Consider the following 10,896-nt stretch of genomic DNA (forward strand, 5'->3'; position numbering starts at 1 on the left):
CTTGTTAAAGCTGAACGAGTCATCCATTGCTTGTAAATGCCTGAGCAGCACAGCCAGGATAAATGGGATGATGAACAGTGCTGCGGGGAGGCTGAAGGCGCTTCATGGTCGTCTGGCGGCACTTAGTGGAGAATGTGTGCTACTGCTGAGAGGCTTCGAGTCTGAGGTCGTGTTAGAGACTGACATGAGCACGAGGCATTCATGGCATTCATGTGACACTTCAGTCTGTCTATCAAATGTGGCACATTAGTGAAAACACTGATAATAATCTGGCTGCTAATTCAGTGACATACAAGCATTATATGGCTTGTTTACAAACACATGTAAACACTTAGGCCTGCCAACATTGCTGAGTGATGTAATGGAAACTATGAATGCACTGAGGTCTGCTGTCTCACCAGGAGTAGAGGGCAAAGTATGAAGCAGCAGTTGAAGCACATTGACCATGCTGAAAACCAAAAATGTGGTTTGATTTTACTGCTGTCTTACTGATGTCTGATCATTCCTCCCCTAGGAAGAAACAGCAGGATGTAACTAAGTACTTGTGCTTTACTTGGATATTTTCTTTTCTTGTACTGTACTTCACAATTATTTGACAGCTTTTTAGTTACTTTACAAATTAAGATTTATGTGTACAAAACTTAACATGATGCTTTGCCCCGAACTAAACTACCCAACAGCTGATACAAGTACATCAGAAGAGTTAAGTTAAGAAAACACGTAAACACTTAAAAATTAATTGATTTGGATTTACATCAGTGTTTCTCAAAGTTTTTCAACTGTCGTTGTGACAGACGTTAAAAATACAGCTACGATGGCCAGTGGAACCTGGATGTTGCGTACCACCGGTAGTATTCGTACCACAGTTTAAGTCATTTTTTAAGTCATTTTTCATGCAAAAGGAGTTCATGGCAGCTTCTCAAATTTTAATCCTAATTAATTTACTATTAATAGTTTTGATTTTTGGACTGTTGATTGGACAAAACAATGTGTGAACTTTGGACTCAAACAGTCACTATTGGATTGATGGACTAAATAATCAGCTGATGAATCCATAAAAAAAAAAAAATCATTAGTTGCAAAATAGCTAAACTTACTGCACCACTAAAGTCCTGCTAGTGTGTAACATAGTAATTAAGTAGTAAGTACGTTTGTGTGTGTGTGTGTGTGTGTGTGTGTGTGTGTGTGTGTGTATAATTGCACAAAAATAAGAATCTACTTTACTACTTCACTTTACTTGAGCAACACTTTCAATGCAGGACTTTTATTTTGAAGTATTTTTAGTGTTTTTACTTAAGTAAAGGATCTGAATACTTCCTCTGATAGTAAAAAAATACATTCAGATTAAGGAAAAAGTCAAGTAGCTGTTACCTGAGGAGCTTCATTTAGTTTTATACGAGGCACTTTGGAAGTGTAAAATAAGTGTAAATTAAAGGACTTTTGTATATTATTGTTGTGCCCAGTTGTACATATAAATGAGAACGCTTACAAAATGATGCACGCCCTGGATGTCTCCACAGTCTCACAGCCGTGGCCGTTCTGTTGGGGGTCGTTCAGTTCGTCAAAGAGTCCACTGTCAATCATCTCCTTCTGCCACTTCACGGAGACGGCACCTGTGCTGAACTCCTTGAAGAATTTCTCATCCTTGTCATTGAACTTAATGTTTTCCACCTCAGTGCTGTCCCTGAATGTGTTCATGTTCATGGCGTAGACCACGTTGGATTTTGGCACCCAGGGGGGCTCCACTAGTCCGGCCTCCAGACGAAGGAAATTGACGCTTTTGAAAAATGGGTTTTTTCGTGGATCATCACCCCTAGTGTTAGAAAGACACAATACAAGGTTAATGCTTGCCCAAACCCTCTCCTTCTTTTTTTCCCCCAAGTGTCTACCTTTTCTCTTCTCCCTTTCATTCAAATGCAGGAACCAGCAACAAAGAGATAGTTCCCCTACTCAGTTTCAACTCCCTCTTGGTTGCCTCCCATCTTCCCACTGCCAGACAATGGTCAGTCTCTGAACTCTGAAGGAAGATTTCTCCTCTGATCCCTCACCTTACCCTTTATCTGCCTACCCCTTATCCCTCTTACAGTACATCATCTTGTTTCACCTTCATCCACAATATGCAATAAACCTTCACTGTGAGTCAAAGTCTAATCAGCCACAAAGAATAAAAACACACCTCTCTGGATGTGCTGGTTATTTCAAATGTGGAGGTATGTGGATTGTAACTTAAAATATATTATATAAATCTGAGTATTAAAATATGTCAAATACCATGTATAGTGTACTGGCAGTGATTGGGGAGGGATTATTTAATATATGAAGATTTTATTTTATTTCTCTCCTTTTTTTCTGCATAATTTTGCACTTTTTTGTCACTTTTTTTCTCTGTTTATGTCTGACACTAATTGCTGCCATGTCTACCTCATTCTTTTGTAAAAATCATCCGACATTGCACTTTCGATGTATTGGAAAAGTCTTAAATAAACAGATCTTGATTTAAAATGTGTCAAAATAGTGAGCAACCAATTTGTGAGTCTGTAAAGTCATAACTTTTTTGTGCAGCAGATCTACATCATGTTTTGTTCTTTCAGTCATCTCCTGACCCCTTCAAGGTATCAACCTCTACGTTGGGAACAACTGGCCTGTACTAAGTTGGCACTCCTGGTTTCTTAAAACATGTTTTGGGTACAAATGAAGTTTCTTGATGAATGATTTGTCTGCTCCAGCTAGCCTCATGTTACAGTATGCTTGAGAAAGTTTTTTTTTTAATTACCGGCTCCCAAGGCGATGCTGTGCCTTCTTCCTGAGAAAACGGCTGATGATATCTTTGGTGGGAGCATCAAAGCGTTTGTGTTCAAACTTGCACTCCTCCTCCAGAGTGCGGCGAGTCACCTCCTCGTTCTGCACTTTCTCTCTGAAGTCTTTGAAAGGCAAACGAGCGGCCACCATCTCATAGATGCTGCAGCCCAGAGCCCACCAGTCCACAGATGAGTTGTAGTTGTCCTGCCTCAGAATCTCAGGAGCCATATAACCTGTCGTACCAGCCTGACAACACAGAGGGGACACAGTGTGAGGGAGACTCCTTCATACTCTGGGTGTGACTTCAACAATAATTGTAATTGTATAATTTGTTTAAATATTATTATATACATATTATATATGTCTGGTTATGATCTTGGGATGAGGGGGAGCCCCCTTGCATATGTATTGTGCTCTGGTATACCTGTTTAGACTGTACAAATGTTATTATTATTATTAATAACTAAAAAAGGGATATGATAAAACATTTAAGATGCTTTATTTAATTAATATGTTAGGAAATATTTATCATAGTGATCTAAATGAATAAAATAAAAAGACATACTGTATGTGTGTGCTAGTGAAATACTCATACTCACTACATTATTCTCCTACAAAGAGATTTTAAAAATGTATTTATAGACAGAATAATCTAGTCTTGCCTTTTGAAAGTTCATATCTGCAGCAGATTATCTTGCTTGATGTAAAACAAAATTAAATAATGAAACATGGAGACACAAGAAATCTCAAAATGGAGGCCTAAAAATAAGATGCTGTTACAGCAGATATGGGAACAGCTCCTTCAACAACAGACTGCTGGGATCATAAATCTGTCTTATCTGATCTTAAATAATGCTGCATTAACTGCCCTGCATCGGGCCGGCCACTTGACAAATTAGACCTCATTGTGTGCTCTAAATCCTGCCTCTAGTGAGTGGAGACCTGCTGTGAATCTCCTGACTCATCTCCTTGATCAAGCATGTGGAGGTCATGCCTGGTATTAGTCAAGCAATGATTAACCAGCTAATGCCAACAGGCTCTGGTCAGTCTTCCATATATTTGTCAGCCTGTGCAGACTGTGGTCAGTCACCTTTTAATACTGTAAGATGAATTTGGGTCACAGAGTGTTTGTCACGTCAAGACTAAAAGCCATACATCTATTCCTGGTAAGCTACTTGTGGTGGTGGGTGAACAAATATACTGTGTAATGGCATTAAAAAGCAGGCAAATATAGACCGTGGATGGGGTAACACCACAGAGTGCATTTCAGCACAAATGTGAGACGTTGAGCCTTACAGGTTAATCTAGGGAAAGGTCGCCACACTAACCATCTGGCAGATTGTTTTGCCTTTTGGCAGCTCCACAGCCAACCCGAGGTCTGACAGCCGACACTGCCCTTTAGCGTCCAGGAGCACGTTCTCAGGCTTCATATCACGGTACACAATGTCCAGGGAGTGCAGGTGGAGTATCCCAGTGGTTATCTGTGCCGTGTAGTAAACAACACGATCCATACGGATACCCCGCTCCCCAAGCTCGTAAATATGGAACCTGAGGTCTCCTCCGTTCATGAGGTCCATGACTAGGCACAGGTGGATCTTGGTGTCGAAAGTGTAGGCCAAGTTTACGATAAAGAGGCTGTCGACCTTCTCCAGGACCTGCTTCTCCAGAAGAGCTAACCTCTCGCCACCTTTCTTCTTCAAGCGTCTCTTATCCAGCTTCTTGCAGGCATACATTTGGCCTGTGTGTTTCACCTGCACTGCACACACCTGCAAAACAGCAACAGCAGCCCTCTTTTAATATCTGAAACATGTTTCGTACTAACGATAAATGCAAAAATGTGACATATCTACATTCATACTAATATCAAGCTGTAGTTTACCAATATGAGGCAACATTGGCCTCCATAAGCTTCAAGTCAAGATCGTTACGATGATTTTTGAGAATTAGATTTCTGCCACCTACCTCGCCAAAGCCCCCTTTTCCCAATGTCCTAAACTCATAAAAGTATCTCCTAGTGATCTTCTGCTTCTCGTACTCCTTCCACTGCAGGAACTTATAAAAAAAGGGGCTTTTCAGATACTCCGAGAAAGGTTTCCCTCTCAGGAAGTCCCTCGTGGCTTCTTTTATCTGGTTTATTGTCTCCTCATTAAAGTTCTTGTCTGATAACGCCTTGCATCTTTGAGCTTCCTCTCCTGTGAGATAGGAGAGGAAACTTTTGGATTCAGGTTGGCAGAACTTAGCGAGGATGCTCCGTTTGGCCTCCTCTTTAGTTTCATCTTCAGCAAAGCTCCAGTGACTCAGCTCCTCCAGGAACTCAGCAGCGGCCACATACTGCAGGTTAGAGGACTGGAGAAACTGCTGGAACAACTTCCTCCCAATAGGCTGCTGCTCACACAGTGACACGTACTTCCCCCCCACCGCCAACTCTAGTTCAGAGGATTTCTTTGGTTTGGGCAGCGACAGGGTGAGTCTTAGCTTCCTCAGCTCACTGCGATCCAAATTCTGAGCCCTCAGGTAGGACGTGTTGGCCACCAGGTTGTCCAATCCCAACAGGTCGCTCGTATTGAATGTTTTCTTTGACATACCTGGGCCTGATCAACTACACCCAACCCAGGCACAACTGAGCACACCAAGCACCTGCATCCTGAACATCCTCCAGTCTGCCAGGTCTCAAGGAGCATTAAAAGTACTACAGTGCTCTGGGATTTGTTTTTATCTAAGTGTCTTTGCATGCTTATTTGTAGACAGCACTAAGCGAAAGCAACTTATGTGGTTTGAACTTAAGAGGCTTTAGGCTTGTCTATTTTTAGAAGATGCAAAGTGCTTGTGTGCAGTAATTGGGCTTCCAGCATGACACGATGAGGTAGCAGATCCTGACAAGTTACAGTCGATTTATTGTAGCTTCATGAGGTAAAGAAGCCACACACTCAGTATGCAACAAAGTATGCACACATCATTGCTTATTTTAGAAGAGAGATGAAAGACTTCCACCAAATTAGCCGTAATTGGTTAAGCCTAATTTTCCTGAGCTGTTGGGAAAGTGAAGGCTGTATACTCAAAATACTTGAAGCTTTCAGCAGCTCTGCACATCAGATCTTATATTTGAAAATGACATTTTCATCTTTGTTACCTTGTAAACTATTGCATTACACTTGCAGTGCTAAAAAAAATCCTTAATGTCTGCTCTTGGGTGTATCTGAGGCCCCAGTTGGAAGAGTTAAATCAACACCTCTCTGACACTGTCAGCTTTTACAAATGTAGTTATCAATTATTTATTGCAGGATTAAGTGACGAAGGTTGAGTGTCATTAACCACGCTTTTTAATTAATTAATTAAATTATAGCTGTAATGCTTTGTGGAATAGCAGATTGGTCAGTCATTACAAAATTCGATCAATTGATCCTCCAAGTACGTAATTAAAATAATTAATAATCATCTTGCTAATGTGGACTTCTTCTTGTTTTCTTCCTTGCACACTGAGGTCAAGAGGTCTGAAGCAGCGACCTTCCCGTCATTAGCCTCGTGTCTAAGTGAATTACCCAAATCAGTCTTTACCACTTACAACATAACCTGAGAAGAAAACTCTTCAGCACTGAGCTCCATGAATGTGATAGCAGAAATCTCACAAAACATTCATATCATGATATTAACAGTATTAACTTACTCATTCAGCCTTGAAGCTTGAAACTGGAACAAGGCCAAACTGGCTGGCTACAGAATGAGTCAGTCTCCATAAGACTCTGTGATGAATTGTTCAGCTTCACAGCAGAAACACAAACAGCCTTCTAGATCAGCCAAATGGCGGAAGAAGCAGGACTGCCAACATTGCAGCAGCCAGAGCCAGAGCTTCAAAACAGCTCCTCAGAAATACCAGGGAGTGACGTCACGGATACGCAGTCCATTGTTTATACTGTCAGTTGGATAAACATGATCTCAAATTTGATCTGAAGCTTTCTGGCCAATAGTAACATAATAGCAATTATATTTTTGATAGATTAAAGAATAAATAATTATCCTTGCTCAAAAGAAACAAAAAAGATATCTTGGCTGAAAATGAGCCAAGAAATCCATCTAAAGGAGTAAAATATATCATTTTTAACAAGCTGAAGGATGAGTAAAAATCAGTTTGAATCTTCGCAAGAATTAAATTTTCGCTACATGATAAGTCAACTGTCCTTAATCTGAACTAAAACATTGTTTATAGGAATTATATACCAAAAAAATACATGTACAGCTATACATAGTTCTTTATTTTTTAAAAAGACACAGTCACATATTCAAAATGTGCTAAACACCACCACAGACAATAATGTAAAGCTAACATGTGACCAAACACTGCAACGAGGTTCATCCTTCTCTTCGTGACTCTTGATCGCCTCCATCCACATCAACCAGCCGATGACCAACGAGTCTGCGCTGCTTTAATTTTGTCCACCGTCCTCCTTTTGACACCAGGACTACTGGAACATGCAATCATAAGTAGGAGGGCAGTCTGTCAATGTCAAGTTGCTCTCTGCACAGGACGTTGCAGTGATCATTGTCAAGTCTGGCACCACTTCTCGATGCGTTCAGGTGTCGCCTGAAAGCAGACCGCCTACAGTGGAGCTTATTTGCCGATTCTCTGAACCACCCAGTCCTGCTGGCAGAGGGGACAGCGATTGTTCTGCTTCACCCACAGGGACATGCAGCAATTATGGAAGGAGTGGTTGCACTCTCCCCACACGACTGAAAGAAGATAAAGACAGAGCGACATCAGGAGAGAGTAATGACCCAGAACATAGCACAATACTATCACAGTTTAGGTTACACAGAATATAAAAGTACAATCTAATTTCTGTTAACGGTGAATAAAACTGATCTGAATCAGTTTATTACGGACTGATTTCTTTCAGGGGTATCTTATTTTTTCTTTAAAACATGATCCTGAACGATATTTAAAAGCTGGTAACATGAAATAAACAAAGCCAGACTACAACAGGTAGAGTATCAGAGTTCAGTCCATGAATCCACCTGGATAGTCTCGGACACATTTCAGTTGAATCAGTCTGATTGTGCATTTCCAAAATTTGGATCCTGCTTAACGTCTCCGCTGCAGGTTGCTGCGTTTTTTGGCGGATGCCCCTGCAGCCAAAACGCACAACGCCGACTCAAGTGAATCGAAAAAACCTGCATTTTCGTCACAGTTCTGTATCCTGTCTGAATACTGTGAAATGAATAGACCTTTTTCACAGCAGCCAATGATACTAATTAAGGTTTGGCCCCATTCATTGCAGCAGAGACTCTCCAGTGAGCAGACATGCACCACCTTGACTCTGTTTGACCTGAATGGAAAGGTAGTAGTATTAGTATCACTGGTAACACCTGTGTTTACTATTTCATGTCAGAATAGCTGCTAAGGTCTATAATTATTATAATATTTTACAATACTTATGACATACGTTGTATCATAATAGAGCTGCAACACCAGCTAATTATATAAGTGATTACTAAGGTGATTTTTCAGGCTGAAAATGTGAATATTTCATGTTTTTCTTGATTCTAACATCAAATTAAATATCTGTTGGACTGACAGAAACTGGGATGGACATTTTATTTTTCTGACCAAACAATTAATTTAGAAAACTGTGACCAGTGTCTCATAACTAACTTAACTCGAGTGTTTCACACAGACAAAACAATGAGACAGCCTCTGTGTGTGTGTGTGTGTGTGTGTGTGTTGGTGTATTTGACAGCTCCCACACATTAGCTGCAGCTAACATTAGCTCGTCGGATTGAACTCGTTGAGTTTTAACGTGACAGTATCTCACCAACACAGTCCTCCTGTTTGTTTTCCGCCTGGCACCGGAGACAAGCGTCTGCAAATCAAGAACAAGATGTTACAGCGTCGGTCTGTCTTGTACATTACCCCGGTGTCCGAGCCGGAGCTAGCGGGGCTAACGCCGCCTGACTCACCCATCACTTGCACCCTGCAGATGGCACAGGTGTCGCACTCCACGTCCCAGCTCCACATGGCCACAGCGTTCCACTTCTTCAGGGAAAACATCTTGTCCCCGCCCGACTTAGAGCCTGAGGAGGTGTTGTGAGAGAGGACTAAACCCGGCTCGTCACCGTCATCCATCTCTGCAGCGCACGGGTTAGCCGGGCGAGCTAAAGCTAAACAAAATGGACGATAAACACTTGAGCAATGCTAACGCTAATGCTAGCCGGTTTAAGCAGGCGTCCTGTTGTCTCCATGGCGACAGCAGATGGCGCTGTTTCCCAGCAGTTGACGTCAGCACGCCTCTACGCAACACACAATCTGGGAAAGAGCAGATTTCATTCATAAAAAATGAAGCAACACAGTTCCTGTCTCCTTTTGTTGATGTTTATGAATGTTACACACTTTATTAATCCCTCAACTGGGAAATTCTTTTTTCACTCTGTTTTATTTTACATGAATTTTAACCCAGAACACACACACACATGCCGTACAGTTGCCTTGCTCAAGGGCACCTTGTTTACAGGAGGTGAGCTGGCACCTCTCCAGCTACCAGTCCACCTTCCATATTTTTGGTCCATGCTGGACTTGAGCCGGCCAACCTCTGGTTTCCAAGCCAAGTTCCTACGGGCTGAGCTACTGCCGCCCCCATGCACACACAAAAAAACAAACTTGAAAAAACTTGCAATACTTTGCACTGCACAACCAACTGTTACGTATTTCTTTTCTTGATATATCTCACTGTGTATACTGTTAATACTGTTAATTCTGTCTACTGCCATATAGCCATACATATACTTATATTTATATTTATACTGATAATTCTGTTTACACTGTGCCATATTGCCACACAGATGTCTTTAGCTTGTATATATTTTTAGATTTTTAAGATTTGTATATTTTATTATTATTTTTTTTTCTTTTACTTATATATGTTTATGCTGTTTGCACGGGATAAGAGGGAAACGAAATTTCAATACTCTGTATGTACATATAGCAGCATTGACAATAGAGTTTACTTGAACTTGAACTTAAATGTACATGTAAACGTATGCATACGCACACTTGTACATACTTACAATACATAATAATAACTTCATCTGTGTGGACAAGAAATACTATTCTTATTATCTGCAGGTCTGTGTGTCTAAATGTGCCTTTTATATTTCAGCTTCAATGTTTGGTTTTGAATATTTGGGTTACAGTTAGACAGTAAACCATCTACTATTGTCATAGTCTAGTGGTGCCTTCTCCTCATTTCTTCTTGTTCCACTGTTTTCCCCTCCCCTTTTGTGTCTTGTTTGTCTTGTCTCCCTGGGAGTGGCCATCATCATGAGCTGCCAATCTGACTCACCTGCAACCAATACACTACTCAACTCTAGCAGTATATCTACCCCGGCTACATCCATTCTTCGCCAGATCGTTGTTTCGCCTACAGTGGTAGTTATGTTCAGGCCTCTTTAAAAATTGTTTCAGCACTGTGATTTTGGAAGTTTATCTTTCTTTGCTCATAACCAGTCTCTTTGTGCTCAGGACAATTACCACCACCTCCTGCCAGAGATCTGCCTGCCTGCTCTCTTCACCAACTTCTCCCCTGCCAGCCCAGATTGCCTGCTCTCTGCCATCTCACGACTCCCCTGCTTTAGCTCTGCCATTTCCTCCTCATCGGCCATTACCAGTTCCTCAATTTAATAAACCCCTGTTTAAAACTCATCCAAGTCTGCTTTTGGGTCTGTTCTGCAGCAACCTAACAACTATTACAACTGTTTACAATAATCATTACATTTTAATTGGAATGTAATTCCGGATCATTTGAGGTTTTTAAATCCTACCTAAAAACACACTTTTTCTCCCTGGCTTTTAACCAAGTTTAAGTATCTTAGCATTTATTGTAACCTTTTGTAATTATAGCATTATATGTATATTATTTGTATTTACCTGCACAGTTCTTTGGTCAACCTCAGTAGTTTTTAAATGTGCTTTATAATTAAAGTTTGAGTTGAGTAATTATTTGTTCAGTATGTTCCAGTCAGGTATGAGTCCCCTGTTTTGACGTACATGTTTTCTTCTTCAAAATAAAAGTCATGAGTGGAAGTGACTCATTGAAGTTTAAAATATGA

General features: G+C 40.8%; 2 protein-coding genes and 1 long non-coding RNA gene across 3 annotated transcripts; 1 reads left to right on the top strand and 2 right to left on the bottom strand.

The window, feature by feature from the left end:
• Window positions 1-1,463: 1,463 nt before the first annotated feature.
• On the bottom strand, window positions 1,464-5,382 carry grk7b (G protein-coupled receptor kinase 7b). Its single transcript, XM_010737439.3, has 4 exons — window positions 4,762-5,382; window positions 4,128-4,565; window positions 2,774-3,045; window positions 1,464-1,813 (listed from the first exon to the last, which is right to left on the bottom strand). The coding sequence occupies exons 1-4, from the start codon at window positions 5,380-5,382 to the stop codon at window positions 1,486-1,488; spliced, it is 1,659 nt and encodes a 552-aa protein (XP_010735741.3). The 3' UTR covers window positions 1,464-1,485.
• Window positions 5,383-7,028: 1,646 nt separating this feature from the next.
• Window positions 7,029-9,047, bottom strand: rnf7 (ring finger protein 7). Its single transcript, XM_010737425.3, has 3 exons — window positions 8,752-9,047; window positions 8,607-8,654; window positions 7,029-7,524 (listed from the first exon to the last, which is right to left on the bottom strand). The coding sequence occupies exons 1-3, from the start codon at window positions 8,915-8,917 to the stop codon at window positions 7,406-7,408; spliced, it is 333 nt and encodes a 110-aa protein (XP_010735727.1). The 5' UTR covers window positions 8,918-9,047; the 3' UTR covers window positions 7,029-7,405.
• A 231-nt stretch (window positions 9,048-9,278) lies between these two features.
• LOC113746126 (uncharacterized) lies at window positions 9,279-10,744 on the top strand. Its single transcript, XR_003462615.1, has 2 exons — window positions 9,279-10,216; window positions 10,310-10,744. It is a non-coding gene; the product is annotated as an uncharacterized LOC113746126 (long non-coding RNA).
• The last annotated feature ends 152 nt before the right edge of the window (window positions 10,745-10,896 follow it).

Source organism: Larimichthys crocea, chromosome VII (assembly GCF_000972845.2).
Source record: "Larimichthys crocea isolate SSNF chromosome VII, L_crocea_2.0, whole genome shotgun sequence".
NCBI lineage: Eukaryota > Metazoa > Chordata > Actinopteri > Sciaenidae > Larimichthys > Larimichthys crocea.

What these genes read in the sequence shown, in the direction of transcription:
- grk7b (XM_010737439.3), bottom strand. Translation starts at nt 5,382, where the DNA reads ATGTCAAAGAAAACATTCAATACGAGCGACCTGTTGGGATTGGACAAC. An exon ending in GCAAAACAATCTGCCAGATG is followed by an intron (nt 3,046 to 4,127) that starts GTTAGTGTGGCG and finishes CTGTGTTGTCAG; the next exon opens with GCTGGTACGACAGGTTATAT. An exon ending in CAGCATCGCCTTGGGAGCCG is followed by an intron (nt 1,814 to 2,773) that starts GTAATTAAAAAA and finishes TTCTAACACTAG; the next exon opens with GGGTGATGATCCACGAAAAA.
- rnf7 (XM_010737425.3), bottom strand. Translation starts at nt 8,917, where the DNA reads ATGGATGACGGTGACGAGCCGGGTTTAGTCCTCTCTCACAACACCTCC. An exon ending in CTGCAGGGTGCAAGTGATGG is followed by an intron (nt 8,655 to 8,751) that starts GTGAGTCAGGCG and finishes CTTGATTTGCAG; the next exon opens with ACGCTTGTCTCCGGTGCCAG. An exon ending in CAAACAGGAGGACTGTGTTG is followed by an intron (nt 7,525 to 8,606) that starts GTGAGATACTGT and finishes ATCTTCTTTCAG; the next exon opens with TCGTGTGGGGAGAGTGCAAC.